The sequence below is a fragment of the Pseudopipra pipra genome, chromosome 1 (assembly GCF_036250125.1).
Source record: "Pseudopipra pipra isolate bDixPip1 chromosome 1, bDixPip1.hap1, whole genome shotgun sequence".
Lineage (NCBI taxonomy): Eukaryota > Metazoa > Chordata > Aves > Passeriformes > Pipridae > Pseudopipra > Pseudopipra pipra.
This window is the reverse complement of record NC_087549.1, coordinates 153,645,648-153,666,413: the sequence shown is the minus strand read 5'-3', so window position 1 is coordinate 153,666,413 and position 20,766 is coordinate 153,645,648. Positions and strand designations below refer to the sequence as shown.

The 20,766-nt window shown below is 48.2% G+C and overlaps 1 protein-coding gene across 2 annotated transcripts in view; it reads left to right on the top strand.

Moving 5' to 3' along the window:
- WNT3A (Wnt family member 3A) overlaps nucleotides 1-10,304 on the top strand; it is a 38,111-nt gene extending 27,807 nt beyond the window's left edge. The window contains exons 2-3 of one of the 2 annotated variants that reach the window (XM_064639791.1): nucleotides 5,876-6,141; nucleotides 9,271-10,304. In XM_064639791.1, the coding sequence (XP_064495861.1) occupies nucleotides 5,876-6,141; nucleotides 9,271-9,750 (746 nt within the window). In that variant the 3' untranslated portion in view covers nucleotides 9,751-10,304. Of the gene's footprint in view, nucleotides 1-5,579; nucleotides 6,142-9,270 lie in introns of those variants that run through there. The other variant, XM_064639786.1, reaches the window with a different exon arrangement.
- The last annotated feature ends 10,462 nt before the right edge of the window (nucleotides 10,305-20,766 follow it).

Genomic DNA, 20,766 nt, shown 5'->3' with positions numbered 1-20,766 from the left:
GTCTTCCCTAGTGTGGAACGGGGAGCAGGATCCTGTGTTGGAGAGGAGACCTGCTAATGATGGCTGGGAGGAGTGGCTGAGATGTGGGAATTCTTTCCTTTATGGTATGGGGCAATTCTATTCTTTTCCATGTTGCTTATGTATTATCCAGCCTAAAGTGCTTCACTCCAAGGTCTATGTTTCAAAAAGGATGGTGGCAAGGTCCTGGATTGGTGGGGTGGGAGGTTTGTCTCCACAGAGCAGGGTCAGGAGTTGTCCTGGAAATATCAATGTTCCTTTTGCAAAGGAGCTCCCATACCTTCAGGAGAACCACCTAGAAAAGTGACACAAGTAGGAAACCCTTAAAAGAGGATCCATCTCTACTGCTTGGCTGTCTGTTCTCCAGCTGCTGAGCTCTGCTTTCTTCTGTGCAAGGTGACACCTTCCTTTTCTCTTTTTTCTTTCTTTCTTCTTTCTTTCTTTCTTTCCTTCTTTCCTTCTTTCTTTCCTTCCCTCTCTTCCTACCTTTCTCCCTCTCTCTCTCCCTTCCTTCTTTCTTCTTTCTTTCTTCCATTGCCATTGTGCAGGGAGGAAGGAAAGATTTAGGGTGTCAGGAACGGGGACAACAGGGCTCAGTGTTATGGCATAGATATGGTAAAAAGGGACTTTTAAGCTTTTTAAGAGCAAAATAAACCATTATATTCATCCTCTTATGTCACCATAGTCCTTTTGCCCATATATCTGGGATATCTGCCTGACCTGGGGTTAATCATTTAGTCATTCAGAGAAGGATTCAGGGAAAATAAGTCACTGTCTGGGCAGAAGAACACGAGAGAGCAGGTTTCATGTATTAGACAGTTGAGATATTTATACAGTTATTCATTTGACTTCCTCACCCACAACCTGATGACCCTCTGCTTGTCTCCAACACCTTCTGCCTGCTCTTCTGAAGACTTCAGTGAATTTAGCATTGCAGGCACCCGAGGAGATAAGCAGGATTGTCCTCAGGTGCACAGATAAGGAAGCAGAAGCACAGAGTGACCACAGGATTTGCCCAAAGTCACATAAAACAGCCCTGTGAGAGCAGGAAAGCAAATCTCAGGTCACCTCATGCTCAGCCCCCTGAATTATCCCACTGATACTGCTCAGCTGGGTGTTTCTGCACCTCAAGGTGTTTTTTGCTGCTGAGACATGGTGGTCAGAGATGTTCTGCACAGGATATTCAGGGCACATTCAGGATCTCAGATTCACAGACTGGGCTCCTCGGGAACCAGTTTTCAGAAGTGACCAGTGAATTGGAGACCTTTGCAACTCCAAAGCGTCCCTAAAGGGGAGGGAGTCTCAGCACCTTCCCCACTGATCTCCAACCCCTCCAAAAAGGCTCCAGAGCAGGGGACCTGGAAGCACCAGCCACCCAAGCCTCCAGGCCCTGCAGGGAAACTCAGGAGCAGGCAGGAATTAAACAAGCTGAAGCCAGAGCTTCGGTGACCTTATGCCGCGCTGAAAAGCGAGTGGTTAAAACGCTCTTTAAGTCAACATCCCCGCGAGATATCAGCCCCTATTAACCAGATGACTTTCCAGAAGCTCCCTTCAAGCCCTAACGAGCTGAGTGTCTCCTGCTACCAGAACCACCCAGTGAGGAATGAGGCGACCCGACAAATACGCGGCGCTTTCCTGCTATCTTCGCTAAATCTCTCGCATTTTTATATGGCACCTTAATAACCCCTCATTTCCATTACAAGTGCATGCTTTCCCTCGGCTTATCTCCATCTCTTATCCACTCCTGCTCCATTCCTGCAGCCACACCGCCCCCGGCTACAACCTGGGGAGCTCCGAAGAGCTCGGCAGGGTCGGGTCTTGCTTCGTGACGGCAGGACAGTGCCATAACTCGGGAGGTGGCAGGACGTGATTCACCCGTGGCACCGCTCCATCTGCGTCAAGGCTGAACCCGGTGCCTTAACTTTAGGGGCAGGAGACGTAAACCCAGTGCCCTAATTCCGCGCGAGTCATTAAGACATCTGCGCTGCGACTTTCTCAAGAGACAAACTCCTCACCTCGCTGCCCCCGGGGCCAGATCTCGGCTCCTTTGCCCTGCCTGCCCACATTCCCCAGGTAGTTACGATCAGATACAACCTCTTCGCTTCCTGTTGTGCGCTGTTAAGTGGTGGTTGCGCTCCACCCCAGGGGTGGCTGCATTTCAAAAGCAGGGGAGTGATTACATCGTATACAAGGCTGTAAAAGGCACCGGGCTCTTTCTGGGAAGAGAAGAGCTCGGGATAATTGGTGCTTCTCAAGGCAAATCCTATCAGTAGCCCCTCGGTGCCCTCGCCCTTTTGGTTAAGGGCTAAAACCGGTGGGGAGTTTAGGTAATGGACCTGAGATTTAGGGCTCGGTGTCCACAACCAAAAGGGAGTTCCTGGAACTGCTTGTTCAGCCCTGACCATCTCCTGGCAAATGCAGAAATTCTTCAGGCTGTGTGGCCTGAAGCTCCCTGGGGTTTGGTGAGCTCTTCACCTGTGCAGAGTCGTAGAATTGTAGAATCCTTAAGGTTGGAAAAGACCACCAAGGTCATCAAGTCTAAACATTAACCCAGCACTGCTACATCTACCAGTCGTGTCCCCAAGTGCCACATCTACGTGTCTTTTAAAGCCTTGCAGGGATGTTGGCTCCACCACTGCCCTGGGCAGCCTGTTCCAATGCCTGACAACCCTTCCAGTGAAAGTTTTTCCTGATATCCAACCTAAACCTTCCCTGGTACAACTTGAGGCAATTTCCTTTCATCCTGTCCCTTGATACCTGGGAGAAGAGATTGACTCCCACCTGGATCCAGTCTCCTTTCAGGTAGTTTAGGGAGCAATGAGGTCCTCCCTGAGCCACCTTTTCTCCAGGCTAAACATCCCCAGCTCCCACAGCCACTCAGTTGTCCTTCTCTGGACAAGCTCCAGTCCCTCAATGTCTCTGCTGAGCTAATTCAGATCATGCTGAATCCAAAATCAGATCCAAGACCTGCAAAGCCAAAGCCACCCCTCCCATACTGATGCAGGAGAAGGTTTTCTGCACAAACACCATGGCTGTAAACACCTTCTTCTCAAGGCACAGGGGCTCTCCATGGCATTTGCAAACATCAGTTCAGCACCTACAGCACCTTCCCAATAAGCCAAAGGCCTGGATCAGGTCTGTCCTGAGGAGAGGAAGGGGTGACTCCCAAGAGATGGGAGGTAACCTACCCAAGCAAAGTGTTTTAGCCACTCCAGGTGTCAGGTAGAAGCACAACATCCTTGTTTCTAAACTGGAGATAACTGGATTTGATGGATGGATCACTTGGTGGATAAGGAATTGGACGAATGGTTGCACTCAAAGAGATGTCCAAGTGGATACCAGTGACAAGTGGTGTTTCTCAGGGGTTGGTTTTGGGACTGGTGTTTGTCAGGGACATGGACAGTGGGATGGAGGCACCCTCAGCTGATGACACCAAGCTGAGAGGTGCATCTGATGTGCCGGAGGGAAGGGATGCCATCCAGAGGGACCTGGACAGGCTGGAGAGGTGGGGCTGTGTGAACCTCATGAGGTTCAATAACGTCCTGCACCTGGGTCAGGCCAATCCCCAGGGTCACAAATACAGGCTGGGTGGAGGATGGGTTGAGAGCAGCCCTGAGCAGAAAGGATTGGGAGCATCAGAACAAGATGATCTTTAAGGGACCTTCCCACCCAACCATTCTGTGATTATTTGACAAGGTTTCAAGATCAGTTAGGCCACAATGGGAGGAGGTGGAAGGTGTGTCAGCCCTTTTCTGGCCTAGCACTATGGATCCCCTTCCAGACTGTAATGACATTTAAACCATCAGCTTGTCTGAGTGGCTTCTATGAGAAGCCTTTGCTTTTCTAAGACCCCAAGGCTGGTCAAGCGTCCTTGGAGTGATCATATGAAGCTCTCCACCCCCAAAATTTGAGTTCTGAATCCCACCTGGACTTAGGCAAGTCCCAAGTCCTGTCAAAACCGGACACATCTGTTCGTGCTCCAAGCTGAGTTTTCAGTCAGGAACTGCATGGTCATCACTTGCAGGATACTGGGATCCTCCAGGCTGGACAGATGCTGAACAAGGGCTTTTCAAAATCACACTGGGGAGACCTGAGGGTTTCTACATTTTCCTTTCTTTTTTTTTGAGCTCTAGCCCTTGGTGACTTATTAACCTCCCCGTGTGCATAGACAAACATGTTCCAGGACATTGCTCATACCTTCAGCTTGTAAGTTCATGCACGTTATTTCATTTGCATGTTGTTGTATTTGGTAGTCTTCCCAAAGCAAAGCTTAAGTTCTTGCTTAAGCCTTACAATCCAGCCAGGACTACTTTGCAGTCTTGATTGCTCCCCGAAAACATGTTGGCTTTTTGGCTTGGTGCATTAAACTCTTTGCATTAGTAAAGCCTGGAAGCATCTGGAGGGTAAAAGATTAAGCCAAAATGCCCAGGGAAAGCTCAGATCAGCAAAATATGGTGCAGAGAAGGTTTGGGTTGTTTTGAGTAGTCAGCTGATACAGAGCTCAGTAGAAGTTGGTGAAGATGCTTCAGCGGAAAATGTGATCTCGTGCCTTTGGGATCCGTTCATATTTCAACACTGTTGTAGCAGAATCATCTGAAAAGTGTCAGAAACAACAATGATTTCTCAGATGACTGGTCTATGTGCACAAGGTGAGCTCCTGTGGGGAATGCTGTAAGAGGTTAAAGGAGGCCAGTTATCAGAACTGTCGTGTCTGCTGTGAATTCCCTCAAGGGTTTGAGAATAACCCTGTTTATGGGAAAAATACCGTTTTATTGAAGCCAAAAAACAAGGGGAGATTTCTGAGATGTGGTGTTGAACTCCAGGGTCATTTCTTATGAGTGCAAAAACCAAAACTGGAGGTGTGGGGGAAGAGGGGGAATAAAACCTGATCTTTTGGTATATTCCCAATTTGCAAAGCAGTTTGAAACGTTTGGGTTTCATTTTGGCACAGTGCAGAAGAAGCACTGGCATCCAGGAAAGCCAGGCCAATGCTGAGCTCCCCTTCCCCACCCAGCTCCACCTGGGATGAAAGGCTGTGATGGAAGGTCTTCACAAAGACTAAAACTCCTCAGCCTTTAGCCATGACATCCTTTGGCTGATCCCTCCCACCAGCCTGAGGCAATGGGCAGAAAAGGAAAGCTCCTTTCCAGTCCCCTTAATTAGGCAAGTGAGGAAAACTTTGGGCAGGTGCAAGATGCCATACACTGAACACTGTCACTGAGAGAGGACACACCCCAGGGAAGGGAAAGGAAAGGTGGCCTCAGGATGGAAGGTGAGGACGATGTTTAGTTTACAACAGTGAGGAGTGAGGAACTATCTGTCCATCCTGGTGTTTTCCTCCCTTCCAGCCATCAGCAGCTCTCCCAGTCGAGGAAGAGGAGGTGCTTTACCTGGTGCTGGTCCCACCACTGAGGGTGGAGGCTGTTGTTAAGTGTAGACCTGCATTTTCCATGTTGTGGGAACACACCCAAACTCTGTGCATCCGAAGCCAAGCCCGCAGCTCAGGGTATGGCCATGTGGTGCCCTGACTGCAAAGCACCATGTGGAATATTCCACATGGCCCCTGAAACCCAGGTTTGCCCAGGTTTTTGTTGTTCCCTGGCCCTCTCCAAAGACCTTGGGATGACCCGAGTCAGAGCTTCTTGGCTGACCTCAGTGGCCTTGAGTCAAGCCCGGTCCTGCCTGCACAGGAGCTTGTTTCCTAGTAAAAGAAAACATCTCTGGAGCAGGTCCAAGCCAGACCACAGGGAAGAGGAGAGTTTCCTGGCCTCCTGCCACGCCCTGGAGAGAGGAGACGTTCACAGGACTGATCAAACCCGCGTGTGGTCCCTCATTCCCTGCTTTCTCTCTCCCACAGCCACCAGGGAATCGGCCTTCGTCCACGCCATCGCCTCGGCCGGAGTGGCTTTCGCCGTGACCAGGTCCTGCGCCGAGGGCTCCGCCACCATCTGTGGCTGTGACACCCGCCACAAGGGCTCCCCTGGGGAAGGCTGGAAGTGGGGGGGTTGCAGCGAGGACGTGGAATTCGGGAGCATGGTGTCCCGGGAGTTCGCGGACGCCCGGGAGAACAGGCCCGACGCACGCTCGGCCATGAACAGGCACAACAACGAGGCCGGAAGGACCGTAAGGACTTTGGGTTTTTCTCCTTTCTCCATCTCCTGTTTGTGTTTTCTTTACCCGCCTCGGTGAGCTGTGGGAGGGGATTGGAGGGGGAATGACCAAACCTAAATCTGGGCAGATTTACATCTGAGAAAGATAATACCTGTCCTGTAATAGTTCTCGTCAGGGAGGTGATCGATGGAAGTGATCTGTGACAGCTCCAGGTAAATTCACCCACCCAGATGTAAATGTCTGCCTTGGAGTCAGTTGTCCTGAGGTCTTTTATAGAGAATGGATCTGGACAGGTCTAGGGTGGGAATTTCATCCCAGCTTGGTGAGGCCATCATCAAGTGTCCAAGGCTTTGAGCAACCTGGTCTAGTGGAAGGTGTCCCTGCCCATGGCAGGGAGTTTGGAACTGAATGGCTTTCAAGGTCCCTTCCAACCCAAACCATTCTGTGATTCCATGATTAGAATAAATAATTCAATTATAATGCCCTAACTGGGCCTGCTGCCATCCATTGGCTGTAGGACATCTGAAGTTGAGATGGGCCAGGGCTTAGGGGGTGGATTCAGCTGTTTAAGAAAATGCACTTTAGTATAAGCTGAGATATCCTGAAGCATCCAACCTATCCTTGGAAAGACAGTGTGTCTCCTGCAGTTTTGCCATCCTGGGGCTGATCACAGAATCACAGAAGGGCTGGGGTTGGAAGGAACCTCTGGAGATCATCTGGTCCAACAAATGACTTGTGATACCTTTGACACTCAAAAATGGCATTAAATGCACGTGTTTAGACAACTGAATCCTAGTTTGAGTGCAATTGTCCATTCCCAAGGGATCATCTCTCTGCTTTGTAGGCTTGAGGGAGGAGAAAAACAGGAGACCATTTCCCACTGCCCCTCCTCTCAACACTGTTCTATTTTCCAGGAAATATTTGAAGAAAATTAGAGGCAGTATGACTCTGGTACCTCTTGATCAAACTTAGACCATACCCTAAAGCTGGTTTTACTTCAAACAACCAAGGGAAAAAAAAAAATGTGTCAGGGAAAAAAATGTGTCAGGGAAAAGAAAGCACAAAATCTTTCCCCCACCACAGTGGCTGCCTCACACACAGGGAATCTTTTCCCTGGGTAGAATAATCCCAGTAAGAGGATATTGCTTTTTTCATCTCAAGAATAACCCATAAATTCCAGAAGAGTGTATTTTGTGGGAAACAATTTATGAAACCGAAGCACAAAGTTCTTGCTGATGGAGACCAGGATGCAGCTTCTCTGAGATATCAAAGAACAGATTAATATGGTCTTGTTCCCTCAGCAGAAGGGACATGTCTGGGAGGACATTAGGGCAAAGCCACCACAGCTGTGCTGTGCAAGGAAACAGCTGTTCTCAGGCAGACTAGGACTTTGGTGTGAGCTCCTCAGGTGGGCACCATCAAATCCCAGGGGAGTTATCCCACCTCACACCCCAGCAGAGCTCTTGGAATACAACTTTTGGGAATGAAACACCACCAGAAACCAAAACTGTCTCCAATGTAGACAACCACAAGCAATGATGTGGTTTCCCCCAGCTCTGGCCTAAATTGTCCCAGGTAACCCCAGATATTGTGCATTGCTGGTGGAAGTTTCTGGGATAGATAACGGGACAAAGAGGACCGTGGAGAAGATGTAGAGAGTGGGAAGAAGGGATTTGCTTTAAAGCGAGAATCCTTGGAAAAAATGAGCTTTGAGCAAACATCCCTGGTGATCACAGGCCTGCAGAGGCCTTTTCACTGTAAATCCTGTTCTTTGACACTGAGTTATTTTAGGACATTTTACAGGTGTCAAAGGATCTAAAATCCTACTGGTTTATAAAGCATTTTTCCATTCTCACCATGCCAGCACTCCTAGAGTAGCTCTTCCAGGCCTCCATGCCCAAGTGTTTCCAGCTAAACCCGAGCCATAGGCAACGTTTCATCCCAGTTCCCATAGGAACTCCAGCCCTGCCCCTCCTCCAGCAGTTTTGATTAAGTTCAGCGTGATTATACGAACCAAACATGTTGTGGTTCCCTCTCATCACTAATTACAACCTTTCTGTGGCGGGTGATACTCCGTAAATAACCCAGGAAAGCACCTGGTGAGCAGCAAGGTGCTGATTCATGGCAAATCTCTTGGCCTCAGCCTGGCACGAGTCTGTTCATGTACCCAGAAATTTGCTGATCAGTCTGAAAATGCAGATTTATCAAGCCTGTTGCATAAGGTTGTCTCCCACCTCGGAATCCTGGAGGGCAACACCTCTGGAAACATTAAAGCTAATTTCATAAGAGGAATAAAAACAAATAGTAAATCAATAATCACCTTCATATTTGCTCCAGGACAGTGTTTTGTGTGGAAGTTTGAGCCTTTCAAAATCAGAAGTTGGGATCCTATTTTTTTTTTTCTCCTACTGAAATGGTTTTAGAAAACTCATAAGCCTGGCTTAAATATGGCAATAAACGATGTTTTGGGGTTTGGATGTAGCCATAGCAAGACTAGAACCTAGTTTGCTTAAGTAAACATAAAACATATGTAAGAGGTAGGATTCTGTTCTAAGTAAAACACGGAATTCGGTTCCAGATAGTTGGGAAATTTCACATTTCCTTAATTTCCCATGGAATAGCTGGGTATTTTATTTTGAAGACATTGTTTGAGTAGTTTTGTGTGTACTTCACTTCTCTGCCAAGGTGTGCCTGAATTCTTGGGTGACAGCACTGCAATATTCCCACGTGAACATGGATAAGACAGAAGTCAATACACTCAGAAATCCCTTCATCCCCTGGTGGAAGCTCTTGGTAGATGCTTAAATTTGAGGTGGGAATCAGAAGCAGTCACTGAAAACAATAAAGTTGCAGAAGCTTTGTCTTCCTTAGACCCAGCGTCAGAGCAGGGCATTGACTGGGGGGTCAGGTGGTTTTTGTTCACGAGTGTGCAAATATATGAAATAAGAATATATGGAATATGAATATATGAAATACGAATGTATGAAATGCGAATATGTGAAATAGGAGTATGTGAAATAGGAATATATGAAATAATTCATAAGTCTTTAGAAAATCATGGCTGAATATCAGGGCGCCATAAGCGTTTTGATCACAGGTTAACGTCTTTCCTTCTCCCTTTGCCTTTCTCCTCTCTTCCAGTCCATCATTGAACTCATGCACCTCAAGTGCAAGTGTCACGGCCTCTCGGGCAGCTGCGAAGTGAAGACCTGCTGGTGGTCCCAGCCAGACTTCAGGGTCATCGGGGACTACCTCAAGGACAAGTACGACAGCGCCTCGGAGATGGTGGTGGAGAAACACCGGGAATCCCGCGGCTGGGTCGAGACCCTCCGGCCCAAGTACAACTTCTTCAAGGCTCCCACCGAGAAGGACCTGGTCTACTACGAGAACTCGCCGAACTTTTGCGAGCCCAACCCCGAGACGGGCTCCTTCGGCACCCGGGACAGGATCTGCAACGTCACCTCCCACGGGATCGACGGCTGCGACCTGCTGTGCTGCGGCCGCGGCCACAACACGAGGACTGAGAAACGGAAGGAGAAGTGTCACTGTATCTTCCACTGGTGCTGCTACGTGCGGTGCCAGGAGTGCATACGAGTCTACGACGTCCACACGTGCAAATAAAAAGCGGGGGAAAAAGGACCCCTTGGCCGGGCTCCGAGCGGAGGAATTGGATTCGAGCCTCCTTCCTCTGAGGTTTGCGGACGTGAGAGAAGTCGACTTATTTTTTTGATATTAAAAGAAATAAAAACTGGGAAAAAGAAAAAAAAAAAAAGGCAAAAAAAGAAAAAAAAACAAGGCTAAAACTGGTTGGATAGAATAGGTCTAAGGACTTCTGGCCTATCCCGAGGTACATCTGGCAGTCACACAAGTTGTGCCCCCAACGATGCCTCCGGTGGGAGAGCGGCTTTTCAACCAACAGCACGGAGCTGGGAAGAAGAGCACGAGCAAAAGCATGGATTTGCTCTGCTCTCACCCACCTGAAGTGACTCGTGTGATTAAAGTGTCCTTTGAAAGACTTGCATCTTCCTAAGCATCTCCTTTTCCCTCAGCCGGGCAGAGGCTGTGATGGACAGCAGCACTGAGCTTTCCAAGAGGTCCATCTCCATACCCAAGTGGCCAGACTCTGTGTGTAATATGAGCAACAGCAGCAAAAGAAATAAAAGCAGATAAATTACTTTTTTTTTTAATTTTTTTTTAAAGAACATGAGTTTTTTGCCCTGGAACCAGAGAAGTCTACAAGTATATAACAGAGTGGGCAGGCCCTTTGTGTGGATTTTTTAGCTTAGTAGCTTCTGCCAGATTTGACATAGGATTCAGTGACATCTGGAGAAAGGGGAAAGAGGGAGAAGAAGAGGGAGAGAAAGAGAGACAACTGCTGGTGGCTTCCTGCCAGTGCCCTGTTGGCACACAGGTGATGTGCATGGCATGGAAAAGTTCAGTGCCTGACACGTGAAGAGGACTCGGGGGGGGTGTTGAGAAGGAGACAGTCCCACAAATGGGGATGTTGCTCCAGCTGTGGCTCAATCAGGCAATGGATCTTCCTTGGAAACACACAGTGCAGAGTGAGTCTCCTGGGGTTTGGTGTGGGACATCCATCTCCTCCCTGAGGAGGAAAGGGAAAGTGTTCACCCTTCCCACCTCGTTAGAGAATCCTGTCACCAACAGTGGGAAGTGCACTTAGTACAGCCACCCTCTGCACATCATTCAGGCTCCCCCAGGCACTTAGGAGCAGCTTTAGACCACAAGTCTGTCGTCAACATGACTCTGAAGGACCGATGTCACCCATTAATTTACACAATGGTGAACCAACCCACCCTCCCCACCACAGCCCACCAGCTGGAACAGTCTCACACTCAAGCCAAATCTTGTTCCACACCTGATTTCTACAGCTATTCCCACCTCTAAAAGTGGCACAGCTTAAAATGGACAAAACCCAGACTCTGAACCAGCCCAGAGTTTGGTAAGTTTGGACACGGAGCCAAATCCCATCTTTGCAGTGCTGGCCCATCTGACTCCACATCCTTCCATGCTGCTCTACTTCTGATTCCAGATCAGGATCACCAGTTTACACACACAGGTCTCACCTCCTCCGTGGGCATCAGGACTTCCTCCAGTGGATATCAGGCCTGAACTCAGCCCCATCACCTTGGGATTTACAGCACTGTCACCCTGCTGGAGTGGTCAGGACTGGCACGAAGGAGTGGTGAACCAGGCGTGGAGTCACAGCCTCTTTAGCCTCAGATGCACTTGTCCTATGTCCTCTTTGCTTTATCCATGCTTTTGGGTTCCTACCCCGGAAAAAGGACAATGGATTGGTGTTTACTCTTTCTCTTCAGTACAGGAAGGGAAACAGGGCATGAGCCAACTCCCAGAGTCTCCTCATGGCAATGTGACCGTGGCTGTTGGCTGGTTCACACCTGGATGTCTGCCTGGAGAAGTCAGAGTGCTCTTCCCTCCCTGCATGTCAGCTCATTCCCGGGAACCAAAGCAGGGAGTATGCAGAAGAAGAAGAAGGGAACAAACAGATCTTAATCCCATCAGAGGGAAAACAGGAGGAAATGATGCCTCCAAGGGCTGACTCTGAGTCACAGCGTCTCCTGGGACTACTCCTGGGCTGGTGCAGTTTGTGCATCACCCATTTGTCTCAGGGCTGTGCCCGAGGGCACAACTAAGATTTGCTTATGGATGGAGGCACTTCTGGCAGTGCTTTTCAATAAAAAAAAACCAAAACCATAAAAAACCCCCACCAAGCTTCAATGAAATGAGAGCAGAGAAACAGAAGGGAGAGGAGGAGAGAGGAGGAGATCAGGGGCAAAAGAAAATATGGGGATGAAACCAATCTCTGTGTTCATGTAAACATTGCACCCCGTGGATGGCCACACACCAGCTGGGAGAAAGCAACAGATCCCTGAAAAATGAGAGGGAGATGGACCAACTCATGGACACACAACTGATTTTTGTAATGCAGTCTTGGGGAAAAGGAAAACCTAATCATTATGGAAAATAGAGAAGGAAGCCACTGCAGGGGGAAGTTGCCACAATAACCAACGTTCAAACACGAGCTGACAAGAAAGCAAACACTGAAGAAAACCCACATGTGGGGTGGGAGACATTGATGAATTGGAGGAGATGGGATAAGGGAAGATACATCTGATTTACTTAATGTGATGCAGTGGAAGCAGCCACAAGAGATGTTAGACACGTCCTGCCAGGTACTTCTGTCAATAAATGGGGACCTGACAGCAAAAATGCAAAATATTGCAGGTCGAGGTCCCTTCAATCCATTGACTTCAGCGGGGTCACACCCACGACTTCTTTTACCTAAGATTTTTGAGCAAAGTGGTTTCAAAGTCCTTCTTTTACACCACTCCAGTGAAGAAATGGGTTGAAGGATTTGGCTTCCACTTGTGGGAGTTGGACTCTGCCCCAGCCCATCCCCAGCCAGCTCATGTCCACCATTTCTGCTTTTGCACCCAAGAACAAGCCCGACATCATCAGCAGGTGGGGAAAAATTGGAATTAGGCATTTGCTGAGCAATTGCCCCTTAAGGTGGACAAAGAGATTTTGACTGCAACGGTGGAATTTGTTTCACCTGGTCTAAGCTATTTATCTGGTTTTCTGTGGGGACCAACAGCAAGGAACAAACGAGTCCAGCAGGTGATTCACCACACCTGGGGTGGTACCTGGGCTCTGTTTGGTAAACTGCCCACTGGGTGTACCTCTGCCTTTCCTCTGACTTCAGCTGGTGAGCTCTTGGATGGGCACAGACTGATGATGCAAAGTCCACCATGAGTCAAGGAGGTGAAGCTGCAACCTGATCGTCAGCTGAGATGGGCTGGAAGTTGTGCTCCTTCACTCAGAGCTTGAAACAGCTCAGTGGCTGGGGACTTCCACCCCATTCAAGGGGGTTTTAATGAAGCCACTGCATAATTTGCATAATTTTTTGGGTTTGTTATGTAATCAATCATCCACTGTGATGATACAACGTGAGGGGTTGAGCAGCTGCTACTAAAGTCAGTGAAAAATTCCTGTGTGAACTCTGTTAATCACTCCAAGTGCATCCAAGGGTTCTGGTGCTGGGTCCAGCTCTGCCCATCCATGAGGAGGGAAGGGAGCCTGTGAGGGGTCTGAGGCACATGCACTGCTTCTGACCTCATGGCTTTGGAGAAGGGCCTTGGGCCATTGCTCCCTGATCCCCATGAATTCGGGGAGCATCCTTGGAAAACTAAGATCCCACTCCACTGCCTTCACCAGATGTCTCCAGTCAGGATTTCCACTGTATTGGGGTGAAAGATTGAGACAATGATGAGTGAAGTGCCATCCCTCCCTACACATCATCACATCTCCATCAAGGGTTGTTTAGGAGATGGTCTAAATACAGCCCAGAGCCGCCTCCTGCCTCAGGTTCTCCCCTTCTGTGGGAACAGCAGGGCCTTTCCTACAGAGGGGACTTAGGATTTCACTCAGTAATATAAGAATTCAGTGACATTTTAGCTGCCCTACAATAACCTGTCGGGATCCAGACATTGTTTCCATGACCCAGGACTCACACAAGTCTTACACCTGGGCAGCTGGGTGTCCAGAATGACCCGAGGTGTCTGTGTGGGCAGCTGCATTGTGCACTTCCCTGGAAATGGTTTTCTGCCACATCTTCCCCCCCCACACCTCAGTCGAGCTGGGTAATGCTCCAGCCAAAAGGAAAAGATCATTTATTTCCCACTAACTGGAGCTGGCCACTCCACCTCCACCATCTGTAGTGTCCTTCCCTTTGCTCTCCACTTCTGAGGAGGTTTGTCCTCAGGCAGGGGGGTTTGGATCAGGGGTGTGTCTGGCAGCACCAGGGAAAAAGGGAGACAATATCATCCAACCCAGATGTAAAAAATAAAAAGTAAAAATGGATCATAATTCCATGCTCTTACGTGCTGCTATCCAACCTTTCCTTTAGCTGGACAGATGGGTTGGACAGGCCCCATCAGTTCCACATCCAACCTCTTTAAAGACAGTGGAGTGACCTGGGAGGGGTGAAATTGGCCTCATCTCTTTTCTTTCTATGAAAGAAATGAAAAGTTTAGGAGTTGTTTGGTTGGTTTTTTTTGTTTGTTTGTTTGTTTTCTTGGTTTGGTTTAGTTTTAGAATTTGGGAGCTTCTCTTTCTCAGAGAAAATGGAAATATGGGGAGGGAAATGCATGACATTTTCTGTTCCTTGACCCCTGATGTGCCTCTCTTGGCTCAGGGTCGTGCCCAGCACCGATGGTCTTCTCCAAAGCATGTTGAAGCCTCCAGAGTTGTTCCCAATCCTTATAAAGGGGCTTCACATACAGAACTAAAGCAGTCAGGATTTAATTTTTGGAGGGGATTGCAGTGACAACCACACCACAAAATGCCACGTGGCCCAGAAACCCCTGAGTCAGCACCGACCACATCAGCCCTGCAGAGAGAAGTGATGCCTTCTTAGCAGAGCATTGCAGGATTTCTGTATTAGCAAACCTCAGAAAGCAATTTCTTCTGCCTCTCAATCCAAGATATCTTTGGTATTTTCAGTGCATTCAGATATTTTGCCACAGATCTGTCCATGGGTTATGTTACATTTGTCATGTGTGGTCACGTGCTTGTCGTGCCCCCACCCTTCAGTTCATGTACAAGAGAAACACTCTGAGCTTTGGGGGTTGCTCTTCTCTCAGCCCCAAAAATTGGCTTCAGTGCTGAAAATCCTGAGCTTGATGTTCTTGGGGATATTCAGGGTTACAGCCTGAGCACAGTGCAGGAGCCAGGAGCTGAGAAATCAGTCCTAGGATCTGCACTATGGGAATTACTCCAGCCTTCCCTTGCTGCTTTAATGACATTGCTTTGGGAAGATGAAACAGGGCAGTGAAAAGGCATCAAATCAAACTGCCCTGCAGCTCCAATATTGGCCCTTGCAGCTGGTTAAATAGGGTGTCCATAGGAAAACAACTCCTGGCTCTTCCAGAGACCTGCTCCAGTGCTGCCAGTGGTGGAGTGAGTGAGTGAGTGGGATGTTTGCTCAGATCTGTCCTTCCTGTGCCCGAGCAGCTGTTGGGGTTGGGATGAGAAGCTGCAGAAAGAGCCTTAGATGATGGGAGAGAAGGTGGGCTGGGCAGGACAAGATGTCATCTCTTCTTTATGTCTCCTCTTTCCTGCCTCCTTCCAAGCTAAATCCTGGCTGTTTTAGTAGGGACTTCTTACTAGGGGAGAATCCTTTTCTAGATTTCCCCTGTCTCAGTGGGCAGCAGTGGTGGGGTGTGGCTGAATTGTTTTATTCATGGCTTACCCCTTCCACCCTCATGTTTTCTGCCCTCTCTTCTGTGCTCCAACTGATCTGAAGTTCATCACCCCCCTGACTCAGGCCCCTGTTAACACCTGTGGGGTGCAGATCCCATCAGCTTTATGGGAAATGAGGCTCCATTCTGAAAAAAAAAGGGACGTTTAATCCCCATTCCTGACACTTCCAGTGTCTTCATGGCCTTGGGCAAGTCATTCTGCTCCCACTTTGCTGCAGTTCCCAGGGGTGTCTCTGGTGCATCTCCACCTTGGAGGAGGAGATTTGATTTTCTCAAGCACAAACAAGAGGCCAGGAGTTAATTCCCAGGCAGTGGTACCTGGAGTGGGATTTGGAATACAAAGTGTGATGCTTAAAGGCAGGAATCTACATGTGAGCTGAGTGCTTAAACTCCCATACAAGCCAAATTATGGGCTCCATTTGCCTAAATTTAGCATCTAGGACTGAACTAAATTATTGAAATAGGTGTCTAGAGCCATTTGGGATGCTCCAGGGTACCCCACTGGCTCCTAGAAGTTACTCAGGAAGAGTTTGGTCTTCCCTTAAATCTCATGGCATAACTAACAGATCCATACAGATGCTTCTCCATCAGATATGGGTGTTCAGATGTCTAATCACATGGAGGCACAGGCCTGTGGGCATCCACAAGTGTGTGTCTTAATCTTTGAGCTGGATCCCACTCCAGATTCCCAAATCTCATGCCTTTAGTGATTTTAAGATGGAAAACTGCCTGGGCTCACTTAAACCAATTCTGCTCCCACTTAAGCTGATATAAATCAGGTACAAGTGTATCAAAGGAAGAAATTAAAATAATTATTCTGTAAGAATAATTATTTGAACCCACTTTACTGCCTGGTATGTCACAGGTTTGACCCCAAGGGAGCATCTCTGCTCTTTCTGTTGGTGAGCAAATGAACGTGTCCCACCACGTCATCCACAGGCAAAATCCTGCTGTTCTCTGAACACCATCCACACAGAGAAAGCTCCTGAAGCCACAAGGGTCTTTTCCACAGGACTTGGTCTCCTCTCTCTGTACACCTTTTCTTACACATGTCCTGTGGGCCAAGGGAGGTCTTGGACAGCCCTGCATGGATGTGGAGAGTGGGGAAAGCACGAGGAGATGCTTTCCCCGTTTTCCTTTCTTTTCCAAGTGTCTTCTTGTAATTTATTAGTATTTATTTATTTCTCACCATTCATTCCACTCCACCAAAAGCCCCTGAAGGCATTTCAGCCCCAGACACGGGCTAAGAAGCAGCTGAGTACCACCCATGTTTGTGAGGGGCAGCACCATCACGTCAGAGCTCCTTCCCACTTGGAAAGCACGGGAGGGCTGAGTCTTTTCAAGTCAGGCCCCCAAAAACTCCAAAATCTTCCTGTGCACGATCAAATCCCCTGATTCCCTCCGGTGTGGGTTCCTCCAGACCTGGTTGTCCCACTGCCCACCCGTCCCCAAGCTCAGCTTTACATCTCTTGACCTCGGCGGAGACCCAGACCCGCTCGATCTGTCTCTTCTGGCATCGCTTTCTGTCACTCCCGGGACAAAACCTGCCTGAACAAGACCTGTCATAGCTTTGGACTACCTGACAAGCCCACCAGCAGCGTGGAAGACATAAACCACCAACCTGTAGCACCCCAGGGGATTCCCCCACGGTACAAAACGTGCTTGTCCGGCGCTCAGGGACAAGTATCTTCTTGTGAGTGGGTTTGTTTGGCCGTTGCTTTCCCTTCCCACAGACTTGTCTGCCCGATTGCATCGCCCTCTTCAAAGCCACCTCACTGTCTGTAACCCTTGCCCAGCCTGCCCCTGCCCTCACCCCAGCCCAGCACCCCCCCTGTACAGACTGCATGTATGATACAACCTGAGATTCCAAAGCTATTGTACAAAGTAGAGTTGTCACCTTTGTTTGGTTTGTTTTTCTTTTTTTTTTGGTTCTTTTTTTTTTTTCTTTTTCTCTCCTCAGTATTTTGTTAAGTCCGATGATTTTTTTTTTATGATTATTTATTTTATGAATAAATGTATATATTAGCAAGAGTATATATAAATAACTCATTGGGACAGTGTCGTTGTTGCTCTGCTGTTGTGCTTGTGACCTCATTGGCTTTTACCCTATTTTCTACTGACAGCACACTAGAGATGTCTTGTAACTGTTTTTTGTTACCAGTTAAGTTTGATAGATGTGTTAACTTTATAATGAAAATTAAAAAAAAAAAAAAAAAAGAAGCATCGATTTTAACCTGTGTTTGGGTATTTTTTTCCCCACAGTTTTGATGGGATGGTATTTCATATCAGGGGTTGAAATACAGTAGGGAAGAAAAATGTCTTCCTCTTGTGGGACAGGAGTTGTGTGCTTTGGAAGAAGAGATGCCACCCGTGTGGGCACCGTTTAACCCACTCACAGCTGCTGTGGTAGGTGACAACCCAGCTGTGAGTGAAAGAAACACACTTCAACTGCCACAAATCCATTTCCCAGCTGAGCATCCCTAAAATAGGGACCCAGTTTCTTTTTCCAAAAGAACAAAAGCCTGATGTGGGAAAGACGTGACTCTTCACAACGTCCCTGGAAGGCTCTGAGGAATTTTGTGCTGGTTCTGCCAATTCCAAACATTTTCTTCCTCTGTTAGGACATTAGGTTGGGAGTCTGTTGGACAGTCCTGCAACCTCCAAGGCTGAAATCATGCTGGAAAAGGGAATAGATTGCTGGGAATGAGCTTCAGGATATAATTAGGGGGAGACTCTGGGAACAGGCAAGATAGGGAAAATCAAATTCATTGGAGCCTACCATAGCTGGCCTTCCACTGCACCTACCAGAGAAATCTGCTCCCAAAATAAACCCTGTGACAGCCTTTCCCATTCCTCTGTCCTTAGTGAGGAAAGGCATCATCTTGGAAAGGGGTCATTGATTCAGAAAGGAGCACAGCTTCTCTTTGGAACTTTTAGTTTGGCTGGGTCGGTTGCAGAGGTGGTGGGTTGGTTGTAGAGGTGGTGGGTTGATCATAGAAGTGGTGGGTTGGTTATAGAGGTGGTTGGTTGTAGAGGTGATGGGGTGGTTGTAGAGGTGATGGGTTGATTGTAGAGGTGATGGGTTGGTTGTAGAGGTGGTGGGTTGATTATAGAAGTAGTGGGTTGGTTGTAGAGGTGAGTTGATTATAGAAGTGGTGAGTTGGTTATACAGGTGGTGGGGTGGTTGTAGAGGTGGTGGGTTGATTATAGAAGTGGTGGGTTGGTTGTAGAGGTGATGGGGTGGTTGCAGAGGTGGTGGGTTGGTTGTAGAGGTGGTGGGTTGATTATAGGGGTGGTGGGTTGCTTGTAGAGGTGGTTGGTTGTAGAGATGATGAGTTGGCTGCAGAAGAGATAGTTTGGTTGTAGATGTGATGAGTTGGTTGTAGAGGTGATGGGGTGGTTGCAGAGATGATGGGTTGGTTGCAGAGGTGATGGGTTGGTTGCAGAGGTGGTTTGGTTGTAGAGATGATGGGTTGGCTGCAGAAAAGATGGTTTGGTTGTAGAGGTGATGAGTTTTCTGCAACAGAAACAGCTGCAGTGGGACAGGGCAGAATTTTTAGGGTCTCTGTGCCTGTTCACCTCCCACCCCACCCAAGCAGGAACAGATCAGATCCCACAGGTCTCCTTGTGGCCTTCCCTTGGGGGAGATTCAAGCCACCCAACTTGAGCCCTCACAGACCAAGTACCTCCTCTAAGATCATTCTTGACGACTCCTTTAGAGCCAATGGAGGGATTTCAGCACATCCACAGGTTTATCCCACTCATTTAAAACACAGACTTCAGCTTGCATAAATCACCTTCCAGAGAAACACTTTTTTTCTCTAAACAAACACATTTGTAGATGAAATAAAAGCCCCTTTCCCATGGGAAGGGAGGGAAGCAGCACACTGTGATGCCCCAGACAAAATATCCCCACCCCAAACCCGCCCCCCATGCCTGGCTTTGGCTGACACAGGTCAAACACCACGGAGAGCTTTCAGCATACCGGGCTCAGCATATTTTCCAGAAATAAATGATAAACATTCTTATTAAAGAGCACTTGAGATAAAGTTTATTTGTCAAGCTGTGTTGCCTGCTTCACCAGGTTTGAGCAAGAGCCTTTTTTTGGTTGGGTTTTTTTTTTTTTACTTTAATAAGAAAAACTAAGAAATGAGTGACCATCTCTGTTGCTCTCACCTTACACATGCTATTAACCCCCACAGACCCTTTTAGGAATAAAAGAAAATATGATTTTGGTAACTTTTTGATGCCTCCTGACCTGGATTTTTCATGATTGTGGAAGCTGTTGAAGTCCCCCTTTTTTCCCAGAACAGTCCTTTCCCTCTCCATGGGAAGGCAGCACAAACCATGGTCACATTTAGCCATGGCAGTGGCCTTTGCTCATGACAACCCACATCACAGAAGTCACCTAAAACTCTTCCACTACCAAGTGGCAGCTTTGCTACACAGAGCCAAGAGTCAAGTCTTATTCCCAAGCATAATTTAAGGATTGAGGTGCACACAGGTCTTGATGCAGAGATGTAATCAGGTACCCAACAATCAGAAGAGTTGAGAGCTCCATGTTTCTCTGAGAAACAGTGAACTGAACTCAGTCAAAGGTTTGTGTCCCAGCAAAAAATAACAGAAACATAGAATGGGTTGGGTTGGAAGGAACTTTAAAGATCATCTCCTTCCACTGCACTGCCATGGGCAGGGACACCTTCCACTAGCCCAGGTTGCTCCAAACCTCATCCAACCTGGCCTTGGACACTTCCAGGGATGGGGCAGCCACAGCTTCTCCAGGCAACCTGTGCCAGGACCTCCCCACCCTCACAGGGAAGAATTTCTTCACTGTATCTCACCTAAACTTCCACTCGTTCAGTTTGAAGCCATTCCCCCTTATCCTGTCACTACAGTTCCTGATGAACAGTCCCTCTCTGGATTCCCTGGATCCCTCTTCAGGTACTGGAAGGTGCTGTGAGATCTCCACACAACCTTCACTTCTCCAGGCTGAGCATTCCCAACTTTCCCAGCCTGTAAAATAAGCACTGACCACATTCCTCCTGAGCAAACCACGGCCAAATTCAGTTCCTGGTAGCATTTCACCCCCTCTCCCGACTGCTTTCCATGCACAAGCTTCCCAGTCATGTACCAACAGTAACTCAAACCAGTCTGGGATGTGCCAGATCCATAGGACAGGTGAAAGTTGGTCTGTGTGTGTGGACTGAGTTCGAGGCTCCTGAGAGTCCCCTGAGTCCTCATGCACCAGTTTGGTGGAACCAAACCACCCACAGTCGGACAAATCTCCACGTGAACAAGGCACCCAGAGCCTCCACAAACTCACAGACTTGCCACACAG